The 16,300-nt window shown below is 46.5% G+C and overlaps 1 protein-coding gene across 3 annotated transcripts; it reads right to left on the bottom strand.

The window, feature by feature from the left end:
- Nucleotides 1-372: 372 nt before the first annotated feature.
- zfand4 (zinc finger, AN1-type domain 4) lies at nt 373-14,811 on the bottom strand. Of its 3 annotated transcripts, none has more exons than XM_056292415.1 (10): nt 14,596-14,811; nt 12,497-12,810; nt 8,753-8,828; nt 7,962-8,035; nt 7,632-7,818; nt 7,290-7,434; nt 5,860-7,095; nt 5,123-5,177; nt 2,827-2,944; nt 373-1,481 (listed from the first exon to the last, which is right to left on the bottom strand). In XM_056292415.1, exons 2-10 carry the CDS (start codon nt 12,678-12,680, stop codon nt 1,346-1,348), a joined length of 2,211 nt encoding a protein of 736 aa, XP_056148390.1. In that variant the 5' UTR covers nt 12,681-12,810; nt 14,596-14,811; the 3' UTR covers nt 373-1,345. The 3 variants fall into 3 exon arrangements, with proteins under 3 accessions (XP_056148390.1, XP_056148392.1, XP_056148391.1); XM_056292417.1 differs by having other exon boundaries at nt 7,968-8,035; XM_056292416.1 differs by having other exon boundaries at nt 12,497-12,680.
- Nucleotides 14,812-16,300: the final 1,489 nt, after the last annotated feature.

Here is a 16,300-nt window from a genome sequence, read left to right as displayed (position 1 = left end):
ATCCCAGCGTCTGGATGCTACGCGGGGCGTGTGGACACACGGTAGAGGCATTTCGCGCATGCTCAGTTGACCGTTCTCTACTCCATTTCCGTTCTCTGCATCGATGGGAACTAGCCCCTACCGTTTACGTTGCTGTGTTGGAGTGGAAGAGTCAAATGGCTGAAGATAAGAGTATAACACTGCCATCTAGCGGTCATGGGGTTACACACAACACAAAACGTTTGTCACGAACCTTTACATGTAAGCAATTAAAAATCGATATAGCGGTTTTGAGAATCGATGAGAGTATCACAAAATATCGCGACACTCGAGTGTCGCGATATTTTCTTACACCCCTACAAATCAGTCCGATGTGAGTCAGTGACAGTCAATTGAAAGATAAAGTTTATTAGATAAAACCACCATAGATGTCATTAACAGCACTTAAAAGCTTCTGCAATTGCGCAATTAAAAAAAAGATTACAAAAGTTTTATGGCAACCTTCTTACTGTAGACACATCATAAACACCACCTCATCAGAGAACCGTTTATTTGATACGTATCACGCCAACAGGAAGTTGCACACCTGCCATTTAGAAACAGACCCTGAATGAAAGAAAATCCGTTTCGAGCGTTTCCTCACTAATAAGTGGGGGCGCTGTACTCTTAAAATGTCTACTACCGTGAGGCCGCTATACATGTGCCCATATCAGAAAAAAAATAAAAGGAACAGGAAGAGGAGAAGGAGTACAAAAAAAATCTTCATGACACACTACATGAACGTCTCATCATGGACAAACACAGAAAACCCATGATCCCTCCACTCCAGCGAGGAAGGTCAAAAACGGCTGTATAAATATGATCGATCTAAAGTGCATCTCTGAAAGACTTGTCGTATTAAAAGGTTGGATCTGCAGTCCCGTTTCAAAAAACAAAACAAAACAAAAACGCACACAAACAAAAACCCAGTCTCACAAACAAATCTAAATATAGATAAGAGTTTGAACGTGCAATGAACAATTTTCTTCAAAAAACTACCTATTCACATGCACACATTGTTTTGTCTAGTTTTTTTTTTTTTTTGCTCTGGGAAAAGATCAAGGTACCAAGGAAAAGTGTACACACCTTAATTACCCCACCCCTCTGCTGTCCGGTGGTTGTAGTTACAAGGCCTGCACCCTTTCAATTGTTCATACTTGGCTTTTTTTGAATATTCGCTGATTTTCCAGATAATATGTGGTAATAAAAGCACACAGTGGTGATTAGAATCCATCTATTATGTAGCTCGCTGTTTCAGCCACAATCCCAGGTGGCGTTCCTGCCCTCATACCTCCATCTCCCGGTTTCGGAAGTGAGGATGTGTGCGCTAGATCTTGGGCAGCTTCGGAACACTGACGATGGGGTTGGTCTCCTGCAGGAATCGACGTCCGGTGCTCTTGTAGTCATACGTGCAGTCGTGGGTCTCCGCATAGCGGTGGGTGGCGCAGAAATTGTTGCCACACCTGGAACATTTGCACAACAGGAATATGAGCATGTGACAGGATAAATGTCTGTTAATGTTGTCATTCATCCAGGTCATAGTTATCCAAAGGAATTGAATCAAGTGCAACTTCACGGATATATAACCAAGTCCAGTTGCACTTGATTCAATTCCTTTGGGTGAAAGGATCAAACGGCGGCAATCATTAAGGAGTGGGACCTCAGATCTACTGGAAACAATCTCCCAGATTGCGTTGGATTTATTTTCTTTAAAACCCTTTTTGAGCCCTCCCAGCGGGCAAACCAGAAAGTTTTTTTTAAAGTATTCCCCCTTTTTCTTGCCAATTGGCCAATTACTCATCTTCCGAGTCGTCCCGGTCGCTGCTCCACCCCCTCTGCCGATCCGGGGAGGGCTGCAGACTACCACATGCCTCCTCCCATACATGTGGAGTCGCCAGCCACTTCTTTTCACCTGACAGTGAGGAGTTTCACCTGGGGGACGTAGCGCGTGGGAGGATCACGCTATCCCCCCCCCCTCCCCGCCAAACCAACCAAAGGAGGCGCTAGTGCAGTGACCAGGACAAATACCCACATCCAGCTTCCCACCTACAGACATGGCCAACTGTGTCTGTAGGAACACCCGACCAAGCCGGAGGTAACGTTGGGATTTGAACTGGCGATCCCCGTGTTGGTAGGCAGCAGAATAGACCGCCACGCCATCTGGATGCCCACAAACTAGAACATTTTGACTTGATGCGAGATACGCTTTGGACCCCTGTGGGGGCACAAGATTCTCCACACCATTATCAGGTTGTTCTGTAGACTTACAGTATAGTTAGAGTGAAATGATTTTCTCCACTGTATCTCCTTTCTTTCCCTGGCAAGTTTTGAGCAGAGTATAAGACTCCATGCACGCCCACTTCCATTTACACAGATGCCATGCACACCCACTTCCATCTACACCCATTAAAGACTGATGGGAGTAAAATAGCTCAGCTCAAAATGACTCCACGTGCCGTATAATCCCAAACTTTTTAAATTTCTGACATGATACCGAGAAATACAAAAAACTATTGGATCACAGTTGGCGGTTCACCCTCTGCTGTTTCACTAAGCTGCTCCCAAATTACAATGAAAATAGCAGATTAAGTCAAATGACCCATTTTTAGGAGATTAAAGTTATGTTGTGGTTGCACCCTGTTACATCAGGCTTCAGTGAGGGTGCCTGCAGCAGGGTGGGAGTTTTTTGGGGGGGGGTTTACAGCTCTGACAATATTAATAACATGTGGCACCACAACCAGACAGAGGCAAAATGATACACTAAGATGACTTCCAAAGATATGAGACGGAGAGACAGACCGGCTGTACCTGCACTCATAGCTGGTGGCAAGGCCAGTTTTCTTGTCACAGAGGAAGCAGTGCTTGGAGGTCTTCTTCTTGCTGCCTGTAGGAGCCTTGACGGGAGGTAGGTGGTATGTCGGAGTGCCTGCAAACAGAGAGAAAAAAAAAAACACCCCTTTTGTTCCACTTTGCAGGAGTCAACATGGGATAACCGACCGTGTGTTTTTATCAAAAACACCGTCCACACCAAGGTCTTGCTGTTCCTCTATCAGGTGACCTTCAAGGGAAGCTCAAGGGAACTGAGGGGAAAAAAATCTTAACCTGGGTGTGACACTATTTGTATAGGTGGCAGATGTGTGAACACGCAGTAGCAACATAGTGGTAAATAGAGAGGAAAACGACTTTATCCATACCCCTGGAGGACGGCACAAGCATATCAATGAGAGAAACACATGTATGTGCGTGTGTTGGCCCAATACCTTTTGTTGCTTAGGCTGCTTCTGCCGTTGTTGCATGGCAAAATGTTAAAACATGTGTGGTGGTTTGCTGAAGGGCTTAACTGCAACATGAAATGATGGTTACACATAACGGCTTCAGCGTGCATGTGTTTTCACCCTTTGGCTGTCCTACATTGGGGCTTTCGGTGAAGTGCGTGTATTCTGGCACTGCTAACCCGGGGCCGCACGTCTTTCCCTGTGAACACCACAGTTCACAGAGATAGCAACTTTGCAGGCTTTGACTTTAGCTGCCTCAATGCAACAAGGAGTCTGTTATTTCTGAGGTCCTTTAAACATATACATGTATGTATGGAGTGTGTGGGTGCGTGTGTGAATCGGGTCATCTACAGGTGACCCGGTTCTCCTCAAACATGCGTTGCGAGTCGAGCGAGGGGAGACCACCATCCGGCCGCACCCCAACCCGTCACGAATGGCCCTGCTCACCGACCGAAGCCAGCTATCCCGGTCCAACTGAAGGCCGTGGCACCATGGTATCGCCGTGTCTGGGGGGGGGGGTCTGACTTAGAGGCGTTCATTCATAATCCCACAGATGGTAGCCTCACACCATTGGCTCCTCAGCCAAGCGGACATACCAAATGTCTGAACCTGCGGTTCCTCTCGTACTGAGCAGGATTACTATTGCAACAACACATCATCAGTAGGGTAAAACTAACCCGTCTCATGACAGGTCCAAAACAAACACCTCCACACCAAAACTGCCATTTACAAAGCTGTTTGCATCACAACTCTCCTATACAGCTGTGAAGCCTGGGTCAAATACAGAAGCCACCTAAGTTTGCTGGGGCGGTTCCACATAAGGTGTCTGCAGCGAATCATAGGGATCACATAGCGTGACCATGTTCCTCATGCTGAGATTCTTGCTACGACAAACTGCAAGAGTATAGGAGCCATGGTCACTAAACACCAACTGTCCTCAGGGTGCTTCAAGAATGCCTGCCACGTCAAGTCATGTATGGACAGCTTTATCTAGGCCGCCAGTCCACAGGTGGTCAGAAGAAGTGATAGAAAGACCAGCTAAAAACGTCGCTGACGAAGTGCTGTACCGATCCCCTGAGACTGGAGCAAGCTGCCATCAACCGTTCCAGCTGCAGGAAATCTGCCACAGAGGTATAGAACTATATAGGAAATGGAACAACAGAAACAACCATGTCTGCCCCCAATAACTCAGACTTCATATGCCCAACGTGCAATAAAACTTGTGGATCAAGAATTGGACTCTAGGGCGTCCGGATGGGGTGGCGGTCGATTCCGTTGCCTACCAACACGGGGATCGCCGGTTCAAATCCCCGTGTTACCTCTGGCTTGGTCGGGCGTCCCTACAGACACAATTGGCCGTGTCTGCGGGTGGGAAGCCAGATGTGGGTATGTGTCCTGGTCGCTGCACTAGTGCCTCCTCTGGTCGGTTGGGGTGCCTGTTGGGGGGGGGGGGTAGTGTGATCCTCCCACACGCTACGTCTCCCTGGAGAAACTCCTCACTGTCAGGTGAAAAGAAGCGGCTGGCGACTCCTCATGTACCAGAGGAGGCATGTGGTAGTTTGCAGCCCTCCCTGGATCGGCAGAGGGGGTGGAGCAGTGACTGGGACGGCTCGGAAGAGTGGGGTAATTGGCCAGGTACAATTGGCAGAAATGGGGGGGGGGGGATCCAAAAGAAAAAAAGAATTAGACTCTACAGCCATCAAAGAACATACCGTTGACGAGGAGGGATATCATCATTGGACTCGATGGACTACCAGCAAGCAAAAGAGAGTGAGCGTGTGTGTGAGAGTGAGAGTGTGTGTATTGTCAGGCAATTTGAAGCCTCTTACCTAGTCTCCTGATTGAAGTGGAGGGTCCATAAGCGAATCCAAGACTGTTGGAGGTCTAGCAAATCAAAGGCAACATGAAACCCCATCAGAACACAGCAATTGACAACTATTTTAAAGCACTACACAAAAAGTACCACTGCTGTTATTTCCATAACTCCTTATCTAAAACTGAACAAGTACAAATACCCGAGGCATTAGAGGGCCATGTTATCCATTTTATCTCTCTAAATTAAAGCAAGCAGGAGTGATGTACTATGCAGCATAGGAGCCCGTGTGTGTTAAACTGCACTTTATTAATCCCAGTAGGAATACTCCTCTTTGCATTTAACTCATCTTAGCTTCTTCGGAGCAGTGGGCAGCCACAGTGCAGCACCTGGGGACAAATCCCAATTTCAGAGGCCAATGCCTTGGTTAAAGGCAATGACAGGAATAGCTGATACCTAACCTGTCTTTGGATTTGGGAGGAACCCCGGAATACAAGGAGGAAACCCATGCAAATACAGGGAAAACATGTAAACTCCATGCAGGAAGACCCTGAACCTGGACTCAAACCCAGAACCGCTTTCTTGCGAGGTGACAGTGCTAATGACTCACTCCCCTAACGTGCAACTCAATGCTTGTAACTACATAAATACACATTTTGAGAAAAGCACAAGAGAAAATGAGAGAAATCAGTTGCACTGATCCGTTTATATTATATTATCTGAGAATCACAGATTAGTGAACACAATCCTCACCATGTAAGAGGCGGTTACTCTGCGTGATGGGGACATCTGTCTTATGAGGTCTTCCTGGAGAAGCTGTATACTGGTTGGGATGGAAGGGGGCTTGGGACCCAGGGTGCCCTGTCCTGAGGCACTGACAATGGGCAGCACCTGTGCAAGACCCAGGCTCTGCCCGAGCCCTTCCCTGATGCGGCTGTCTGCAGTGCTGTCTGAGAGAGAGGCCAGGAGCTCCGAGTTGCTGAAGGATCCCAGTGGCTCCTTATAGGCCTGGTTGGCCATCTTCGTGATGCCCCTTGCCTCGCTCTTGGAGATCATCTCTGGTCTCTTACCAGGGGAGCCAACCTTGACATACTGCTGGCGAGACGGGGCGACTAGTGAGGTGGACGGGGGGTTAGAAAATATATTGACTGTCTTAGACAGTGTTGAGGGTTGTGCTTGTGTGTTGGGCGGTAGGGAGGAGCCAGTGAACTCAAAGGGCTGGGGCAGCTGCCTGTTCACAGGAGATGGCGAGGTGGATGGGGGCAATGGCGAGGGAGGGCTGACATGTAACATGCTGCCAAGGTGGGGCCTATCAGCTCTGCTGGTTAGCCCATCAGCAGTCTCTAGTGTCCAGGTACTGAGAGGGGAAGAGGTGGGGGGTAGATGGAGCTGACCATTAACCTCTAGGGTCTGCAGGTCTCCCTCTGGCTGGGTAGACATGGTCAGATTTAGAGGGTCTGACACCGGATCACCAAACAGAGCTCCTGTCTGCGTTGGCTGCACTCGGCCAGGCACTTCCTCCAACAAGGCCAGGCTCACTGCCTCCTCCACAGGCTCAGGGGCCTCATAAGCGCACTCAGAGTGTCCCATGGTGGGCAGAGGGGGCAGCTGTGGGTACACACAATTCCTAATCAGCTGGGTCCTGCCGACATCCAGCCGGGACACTTTGGGAGGGGGTCGAATTTTGGTGAAGGGGGGGCATGTTTCGCATGGCTCCTCCTCCTGAAGCATATAACCGGATGAAGTGGAGAAAGAGGGAGGGGCTTTTTGGGTGACAGACAGGTGAGCGGGGGCGTCAGCGGCAGAAGGGGCTGCTGTCCTACAGTCTCTGATCGGAGGTAGATGTGCGTTTTCGTGCCAAGGATGGTTAATCTGGGGCAACACACGGAAGAGGCGGTGGTGGTGTCGTGCACTGGCAGGCCCTAGAGAACTGCTACAGGGGTGGGGGCTGACAGGGGGCCTCGGCTTCAACTTGGCCGATTTCTTGGGCTGGAGGCAAGAGAAAGGCATGTCGCTGGGTTATGTCACACACATACTACACACACACCTATCCAAAAAAGAAAAACTCAATAAATAAAAAGCATGGCATGTGTGAAAAGATGTTATAGCCTTCTTCAAAGCTGTTATGATTTAAGACTCAAGACATCAAATCAATGTCAATAGTCCTTGGTGGCTTTTCTGACCTTCTTGTTGAGGTTCATGTCCTCCATCTTGGCTTTTAGCAGCTTCATTTTGTTCATGGTGATGGAGTTCTCCAGGTTCTGCTGTGCAGCTGTAGAGCTTTCCCCAACCTCTTCCTCCGTGTACACGTTGTATACAGAACCACCACTGGGGGAACCATTACATAGGTGCACACTTAGGGCCTGTGATCTAAATCCTGTCATCAAATCCCCCTCAAGAAAAGACACTGTTCCACACCCAAAGATGATCCTACAGTGGCTTTCACCGAGGTCTGACTTACAAAAACCAATGTGCCAATAAAATAATGAAATAAATAAAGCTAGATAACATGACCGCGTGCTCACCTCAGAGACTCAGAGAGAGGGCTCAGAGTGCCATCTCCTCTGTCCACCACCCGGAAGAAGTTGAGCTGGTCGTCCTCACGGTACACCAGGAAAGTGACCTGCTTGTTGGCCAGAGCTTTCTCAATGCACTCTTCTCTAGTGCCCTCCATCAAGTCAGCCACCTCCTTTACAGGGTTCTCCATGGTCACTGCCAAGGAAAGGAAAGAGAATCCGTGGTAAATGCAAGGAAATGATGAGTGAGATGGCAAAGCATGAGGCCCTCTTTTAGGCTAGGGTAAGAAACAGGACGTTGCCGTGTGGATGTACCATAGTGTAGTGCTTTTGGCTTACCCTTACCTCTCCTGGTGTTGATGGGGCCTCCTCTCATAGCCAAGATAAGTTTTAAAGTGCAGCCCTCTGCAATGCTGCAAACACAAACAGCTGATCAATGCAAAACAATCACACACTTCCTCCATAGCCCCTTTCTTTGCAGTGTTCCCAGATCAAAAAAAAAAAAGGGGGGGTTAATTGGAGGCAACATATTTACAGCTAGGGTGTAGTGCGTTAACTCGAAGCCAGGGGGAGAACTTGTGATCTACAATGGTAGCATTTCCGGGGGTTGGGATAATTTCCAGATGAACTTGTGCACACGACCGGGAATTCCTTTGGAACATTTGTTTCATGCATGCAAATGTTCCTCTGCCCGCTGCACACCGCTGCTTTGAAATTTTTCAAAAAGTGTGTTGCTGTCTGATAGGCAAACTCCTCAGAATTTCACCAAGGGACATTCATGTGGACAATTAAGTGCCAAGCGCTTATAAAAGAATACCACCATCTACAGCAGCCAGAGCACTGAAGGGGCAAGTCTGCATCTAATAACATGACAAGTTGCGAGTGGGGCGGCGCTCTATAAATATGGCCAGTGTCAATGGTTTCATCCAGTTCCAAAGCTCTGGCTCACTAACACCACGCTGGATTCACTGCAGTGGAAATCAATTTATAAGCGCAGATGCAAATCAATTCCATATGTACGGACAATGTGCGCACATGAGTCGCTCATGATTGTTGTTGTGTTTCTCTTGACTTTGTGGGAAACTGAAGGAACAAAATAAACAAGAAAAGGCCAGGAGGGAAAGGTTTACCCATAGTCATGCAGGCAGTACTCATCATCAAGCTCCAAATTGTTCCAGATCAGGTGTTGCTGGGCAACAGGGATACCTGTAGAGAGAAGAGAGGGGATGAGCAAAAAAAAAAAAGAAACAAGTTTGAGACATAGAACTCTTTACATATCTCTTTACAGCCAATTTCTACTAATCAGAAAGGTAGGCAGGCAGAAACACCCGCCGGCAGAGGCATCTCCATGACACAAACGGAATAGCTCATGTCTGCCCCCTAAAGGCAAAGAAACTTTAGTGCTTGCTGAAAGAAAGCCAGCCATAGAATGTCTTACCACAATCAAAACTGAGCAAATCATAATTGCTGCAATGTCACCATAGTGTCACCTGTCTTCCTGTTATACAAGACTTGACCACAGAACTTCAAATGTCAAGCATGGAAGGTAGTAATGACCTAAATATCTCTGAGGTCCCTCATCACTTCCTACTTACCATCACAGCATATGAAGGAAGACCTACAAGCCTATTTGCAATTCCACCTTTAGTCAATACTCAAGACAGTTGTTAGCATCAACAGCAAAGGCGTTATAGGGCAAGTCCTTGGAATGAGACGGCACCCAAGTCTAATACAGCAGCTTTCTGTGCCCACAGAGGGTGAACTCGCTGACCCTATCCTGGAGGCAGGCCAATATTTGTGAGTGGGCAGCAGCCCCTCTGTTATGGAGCGGCATGCCCCATCATGCAGGCCTGCCTGACACACATCCGACTTTACACACTCTTAGTGGGCACGGAGAGGCAATTCTGGCAGGGATGGAAAACGGCAGGCAATAAAGACCATTGTGAACATCCTGCCCTTTTCCAGAAACCTCAACACAACCTCAGAGGAAGTACAAAAAAAGAAAAGAAAAATAAAGTCATGAACAAAGCTATGTCTGTCAATGAGCTCAGCACCAGAACATATATTAGATGAGGCAAGCCTTCACCAAGTGTGCAGGCCACTCAAATTCTCAATTTTAACACGTTCAATTTGAATATAGCCTTTGGCCATACCAGTCTATTTAGATTACATCTTATCAACCAATAAAAAGGGAAAGCTTTTGTCTCAGTCATAACATATCAGCAGCACATACAGTAAAGGTGTAGTAGTAACAGCAGAGTACTTCCATTTAGCAATGCAACCAAAGTAACCATCCTGAAAAATTACACTGCCAAACAGAGTGAAGGGGTATTGTCTTGGGCAGACGAAATGCATATTTGGTCTCATACACACATACATACAGTGCATCCGGAAAGTATTCACACCCCTTCACTTTACCCACATTTTGTTATGTTACAGCCTTATTCCAAAATGGATTAATCATCAATACCCCATAATGACAAAGCGAAAAAGGTTTTGTAGAAATTTTTGCAAATTTATTAAAAATAAAAAACTGAAATACTGCATGTACATAAGTATTCACCCCCTTTACTCAGTACTTGGTTGAGGCACCCTTGGCAGCGATTACAGCCTCAAGTCTTCTTGGGTATGAAGCTACAAGCTTGGCACACCTATATTTGGGGTATTTCTCCCATTCTTCTCTGCAGATCCTCTCGAGCTCTGTAAGGTTAGATGGGGAGCGTTGCTGCACAGCTATTTTCAGGTCTTTCCAGAGATGTTCAATGGGGTTCAAGTCTGGGCTCTGGCTGGGCCACTCAAGGACATTCATAGACTTGTCCCAAAGCCACTCCTTCGTTGTCTGGCCTGTGCTTAGGGTCGTTGTCGTGTTGAAAGGTAAACCTTCGCCCCAGTCTCACGTTCTGAGCGCTCTGGAGCAGGTTTTCATCAAGGATCTCTCTGTACTTTGCTCCATTAATCTTTCCCTCGATCCTGACTAGTCTCCCAGTTCCTGCCGCTGAAAAACATCCCCACAGCATGATGCTGCCACCACCATGCTTCACTGTAGGGATGGTATTAGCAAGGTGATGAGAGGTGCCTGGTTTCCTCCAGACGTGACGTTTGGCATTCAGGGCCAAAGAGTTCAATCTTGGTTTCATCAGACCAGAGAATCTTGTTTCTCATGGTCTGAGAGTCCTTTAGGTGCTTTCTGGCAAACTCCAAGCGGGCTGTCATGTGCCTTTTACTGAGCAGAGGCTTCCGTCTGGCCACTCTACCATAAAGGCCTGATTGGTGGAGTGCTGCAGAGATGGTTGTCCTTCTGGAAGGTTCTCCCATCTCCACGGAGGAACGCTGGAGCTCTGTCAGTGACCATCGGGTTCTTGGTCACCTCCCTGACCAAGGCCCTTCTCCCCCGATTGCTCAGTTTGGCTGGGTGGCCAGCACTAGGAAGAGTCCTGGTGGATCCAAACTTCTTCCATTTACGAATGATGGAAACCACTGTGCTCTTCGAGACTGTCAAAGCTGTAGACATTTTTTTGTACCCTTCCCAGGATCTATGCCTCGATACAATCCTGTCTCGGAGGTCCACAGACAATTCCTTTGACTTCATGGCTTGGTTTCTGCTCTGACATGCACTGTCAACAGTGGGACCTTATATAGACAGGTGTGTGCCTTTCCAAATCATGTCCAATCAATTGAATGTACTACAGGTGGACTCCAATCAAGATGTAGAAACATCTCAAGGATGATCAGTGGAAACAGGATGAACCTGAGCTCAATTATGAGTGTCATAGCAAAGGGTGTGAATACTTATGTACATGCAATATTTCAGTTTTTTATTTTTAATAAATTTGCAAAAAATTCTACAAAACCTTTTTCACTTTGTCATTATGGGGTATTGTGTGTAGATTGATGAGAAAAAAAATGAATTTAATCAATTTTGGAATAAGGCTGTAACATAACGAAATGTGGGGAAAGTGGAGGGGTGTGAATACTTTCCGGATGCACCGTACATACATACATACATACATACATACATACATACATACATACATACATACATACATACATACATCAGTTTTACACAAGCAATCACTTTACAGGGTATAACTTGACTCTTCAACCAAATCCTCCCCGAGCACTCCATCACTGCTGAGCACACTCCCACACCACCCAGAATAAGCTCATCCGCAGCTGTACTGATGTCGCCATTTGAAAACTTTATAATAAATGCTCATCTCGGGAAGATAAATGGTCCTTAATGCCCAATAAATGGTAAAACCAAATGGCAGGATAAAAGATGGTGGGCTGTTGATGTGCAGTGTCCCAGAGCAGACAAGCCTAAAGCTGTCATCCTCCTAGCCTGGAAAATCCATAGCTTTAACTTACGGACTTGAATCTGGTCAACTCTTACAGGCTTGGAAGAAAAAGACAGCATTTTACGGTCAGTGACAATCCAACTTTAAAAAAAAACGTGGGAGTTTAGCTTACTCACTGGTCAAGTGCTATTTCTTTCCTTCTTTATTTTCCATTCATATTTTTCTGGTCTATTCAAATCTTATTAAGTATACTGATGGCTCTAAAATACTTCACAGCAATTTCAACATACTTTATGAGAAACAGTTAAGTCCAAAGGATGACACATTTCTAGTGTTAATTATTTTCTGTGATGTTAAGTTTACCATCAGATTGTGTAAGACATTGTTAAATAAAAAAATTTCCCGCAATTTACTAATTTCTAGCTGTCTGCTTATTAAAATCAAGGAAAAATAACTTGCAATTTTGCATACAATTTAACATCAACAATGCTGACACAGACAACAGTTCACAGCAGGGGATGCCACACACAATTTGGACAGGGCATCTGATGTGTACCAAAACCAATGTCCCTGTACCTTCCAGCCTCTGGATCTTCGCCTTGACTGAGATCACGGCCTCAAAGGGTGACACACGCAGCTCAAAGCAGGTCCCTGTCAGGGTCTCTATGAAGAGCTCCATGGTTTCATAGATCGGCAACTTGTATTGGAAGGCTCCCATGCTCTCATCATTGTAGAATGGTGGCTCCTTCCTGTCGGCCATCTTGGGAGGTCAGCAAGGAAGGAGTTCAGGGAAAAGGTGAGGTGGGGGGACTGGCCCAAAAGGACGGACAGAGGGTAAGGCTCTGCTCACTGCCCTCACCAGGGTAAGTCATTGTGTAAGGAAAACTCACCTGAAAGGAGAAGATAAAATATCATTAGTATTGGGCATAACTACTTTTAAAAAGGCTGGGTTTATGAAAATATTTATGTTTATGAGGATATTCATTTCATTTTTAACATGTGCCTGCACATTGTTTTTAATGACAATACATTGAATTGAATATACAATTTAATATGATAATAGATAGTCACATACACAAACAAGAATACCAGAAATTGTGGCATTTAAGCTGAGGAGAGTATGAGTGTGTGGGTCAAAAGGCTTGCATTTCCTTGACAACTCAAACAGTGCACTGAAGCTGAACTGCAGGTGACAGACTTCAATTCACAGTTCCACATGCAGAAGGTGACATGTCCCACATATTCCCTGTTGTGTGACATGACACTGGTTTCACTATCTAGCACTGAAAGCTGACTCTTAATGAGATGCAAATTGAGGGTAACTTTTTTTTTAAAACACAAGAGTACATATCAGCTGACTCGGACATGTGCAACCCCCTAAAGTTTGTAGCACCAAAGTCTGAACAAAAATCAAGCTGATGAGGTGTGATACAAGTGCGCCTCACCAATTCAACAGCTCACCTCAAGCATGACCGCACTACAACCACCACAATCTCCCAGAAAAGTCAATGCATAACCTATGTCTTTTCATTGTACCAATACTTTTGTATTGAAAGGAAATGCAAATTAATTTCAGTTTTAAAATATTTTAGTGACGGACTACTCTGAGAAAATTGGGGTCTTGGGACCCCAACCAGAATTGACAGTTCTTTCCAATCCAACTCTGATGTCACATGCTAACAAAACTAAATACCACATGGGACTGTGTCAACATGGATAAAGGAGGCAGGCTCTTTGGTGCACTGTCTGTCTTATGAGGGACAGCACTACTATAAAATAGCTCACTGTGATTTGACATTTTCAGACAAACCACCAAATTGAGCTAGTTGTATGTCCCAATAGCTTTGACAATGTTCCAAGTTGTAGATTAGTATTAGCACATTATCATCTCGTCCTTCCCAAGTTTCACTGTCAGAACTCTGATCACGTTCCCAGGCACCAATTAAAGCCCCGGGGAATTAAAATGACCACAGGTTGAGTTAATCCCTTTGAGCAAGAAAGTGGCTTCCTGACAAGAGGAAGCAGCCAAAATCCACTACAAAGATGGTTTGCATGCTTACTCGCAAGGCCTTTATCTGAACCAAGACGGGGGGGGGGGGGCAGAGTGAGGGCTTGTCAGATTTACTGCACTATTCTCAGACTCGCGGCGAAGGGTTCCGGTTTAGCAAGCAACATAAATACAACTTCATTGCAAATTGCATCTTTATTCGTACATACTGACTTTGGCCGCCCTTGACTTGGGTCACTTCTACCTCACTACGGCAGGAGCCCGAGGCCAAGTCTGCAAGAGCTACCTGACTACAACAGCGATTTGGTTGGAATTAGCTAAAGCTTCGCCAAAATGTGCGACCTAGCTGGAAGTGTCAGTCGAACGATGGGGAACGACATTTTTTAATTATCAACCTTGTGTTTGTGTGTGTATGTGTGTGTGTGTGTGTGTGTGTGTGTGGTGGTGGGGGGGGGGGACTGGTTAAAACTCATCATCGTCAGGTGAGCGCGTCGAGCTCGGTCAGCGTTAGCTTCACCATGCTAGCCAGCCGAGCTTCACCATGCTAGCCAGCCGAGCTTCACCATGCTAGCCAGCCGAGCTTCACCATGCTAGCCAGCGTTAGCTTCACCATGCTAACCAGTCGAGCTTCACCATGCTAGCCAGCCGACAAGCAAACAATAGCTACCTTTTTTCCACGGCGGTGTCAGCTAGCAAAGCCGCTAGCTTAGGCTTCTGCCATTTCCTCGCGGTTCGTCCCACCGAAAGCAGACACGTGAGACGTTCACAGGGCGAGCAGCTCGGAAGCCCCGGGTCCGGGTTCTTCGAGGTGGTCTCCGCGTAGTTTGCGGCCACTATCACGCCTGTCATCGAGCGGGCAGGCTGAGAGGAGACCCGACATGTTTAGAATGACAACAAAGGCGCCGCTCTGCGTCACCGACGAGGAGGGACGTCAGAGGTGGCGCCGGTCACGTGACCCTTTATAAAGGCTATCGACCACCCGTGGTCGATACCTGCCTAATCCAATCTATGGAGGCTACTAGAAGAACCCCGCTACAATGTAGCGGTTTGGTTAGCCACCCGTCTAAATCTCCCTCCTCTTCATCCTGCCAGCTAACCGCCTCCCCCCTGCCCCTAAACCCCCCCACTCCAACTCCCTCCCCCCCAAATGCTCAGAATCATCTGAAATGCCGAGAAAAGTGGTTTTTAGCCATTTTTAGAAAATGCATATTTTGCATAATTATGCATAATTATATTTTAATTTTCTGCTATTTTTCTGGTCCTCTCTGGAACAATAACTACCACCTCCAAAAAAAAAATTAGGATCATAAGTGCATTTTTGCAAAAATGCATGTATTTTGCATACTGCCAAAACATTTCTAAGTCCCAGAAAAAAAATGTTATATAGGTGAAAAAAAATCAAAGATGCTCAGAATCACCTGAAATGCAGAGAAAAGTGGTTTTTAGCCATTTTTAGAAAAATGCATATTTTGCACATTTATGCATAATTTTTATTTTCTGGGATTTCTCCCTTACTCTCTGAGACAATACCTACCACCTCCAAAAAGAATTAGGATCATAAGTGCTTTAGTTTTCGGTCCCGCTATCTACACTAACGCCACACACACACACACACACATTCCGAAAATATATGAGTAGATCCCGACACGCACTGGACGGAAGGGTCGCCAGTCCATCACAGGGTCCACGCTACCAATGGACAATTAAGACCCCATTTCACCAGACATGCACGTCTTTGAACTGTGTGTGTGTGTGTGGGGGGGGGGGGCAAGAGGAACTGGAAGAAACCCATGCAAACTCCACATAGATGAGCTGAAATCAAAACCAGGACCCTCTTGCTGGGAGGCTAGTGCTAAACGCCAACCCACTATGCACCCCCCCCCCCAACGAACACATATTGTGTATAATAGTTTTTCCCCAATCTGCCTGAGTGCTGCTGGTTTTCTGCTCTGCCCTGTAGTTCAAATTCACCTGTTGTGTTAATTATTCCCGCCTCCGATTAAGTTTTTTTTTTTGTTGATCTGGAATAGGTGAATGTAAAGTACCTGGCAGAGTAGAGAACCTGCAGCACCAGCGATAGCAAAGGCCAGGATTGAGATGTATAATATATCCCATGGATGACAATGGCCCTGTGATGGTCTGGCAGCCTGTCCAGGGTGTCAGTCCACCTGCCTCGCAATGACTGCTGGGATAGGCTCCAGCACCCCACGACCCTGAGAGCAGGATAAGCGGTTTGGATAATGGATGGATGACAATAATGACCTTGGGTTTTGGGGTAATGCTTTTGTTTCTCAGTATAGGCTAGGAATCTGCTTATTTCTCAGCTTGGTCGCTTGTGGCATACGTGTAACTTCTGAATTTTAATCAAAAAC

This window comes from Lampris incognitus, chromosome 13 (assembly GCF_029633865.1).
Source record: "Lampris incognitus isolate fLamInc1 chromosome 13, fLamInc1.hap2, whole genome shotgun sequence".
In the NCBI taxonomy this organism is placed as follows: Eukaryota; Metazoa; Chordata; class Actinopteri; order Lampriformes; family Lampridae; genus Lampris; species Lampris incognitus.
Note: the sequence above shows the minus strand (reverse complement) of the source record. Positions and strands in the feature narration are given on the sequence as shown.

Excerpts from the sequence above, each read along its gene's own strand:
- zfand4 (XM_056292415.1), bottom strand. The coding sequence starts at position 12,680 with ATGGCCGACAGGAAGGAGCCACCATTCTACAATGATGAGAGCATGGGA. Across the intron at positions 8,036-8,752 it reads TACTGCCTGCATGACTATGG|CATTGCAGAGGGCTGCACTT; the intron begins GTAAACCTTTCC and ends TTGTGTTTGCAG. Across the intron at positions 2,945-5,122 it reads CACTTCAATCAGGAGACTAG|GCACTCCGACATACCACCTA; the intron begins GTAAGAGGCTTC and ends CTCTGTTTGCAG.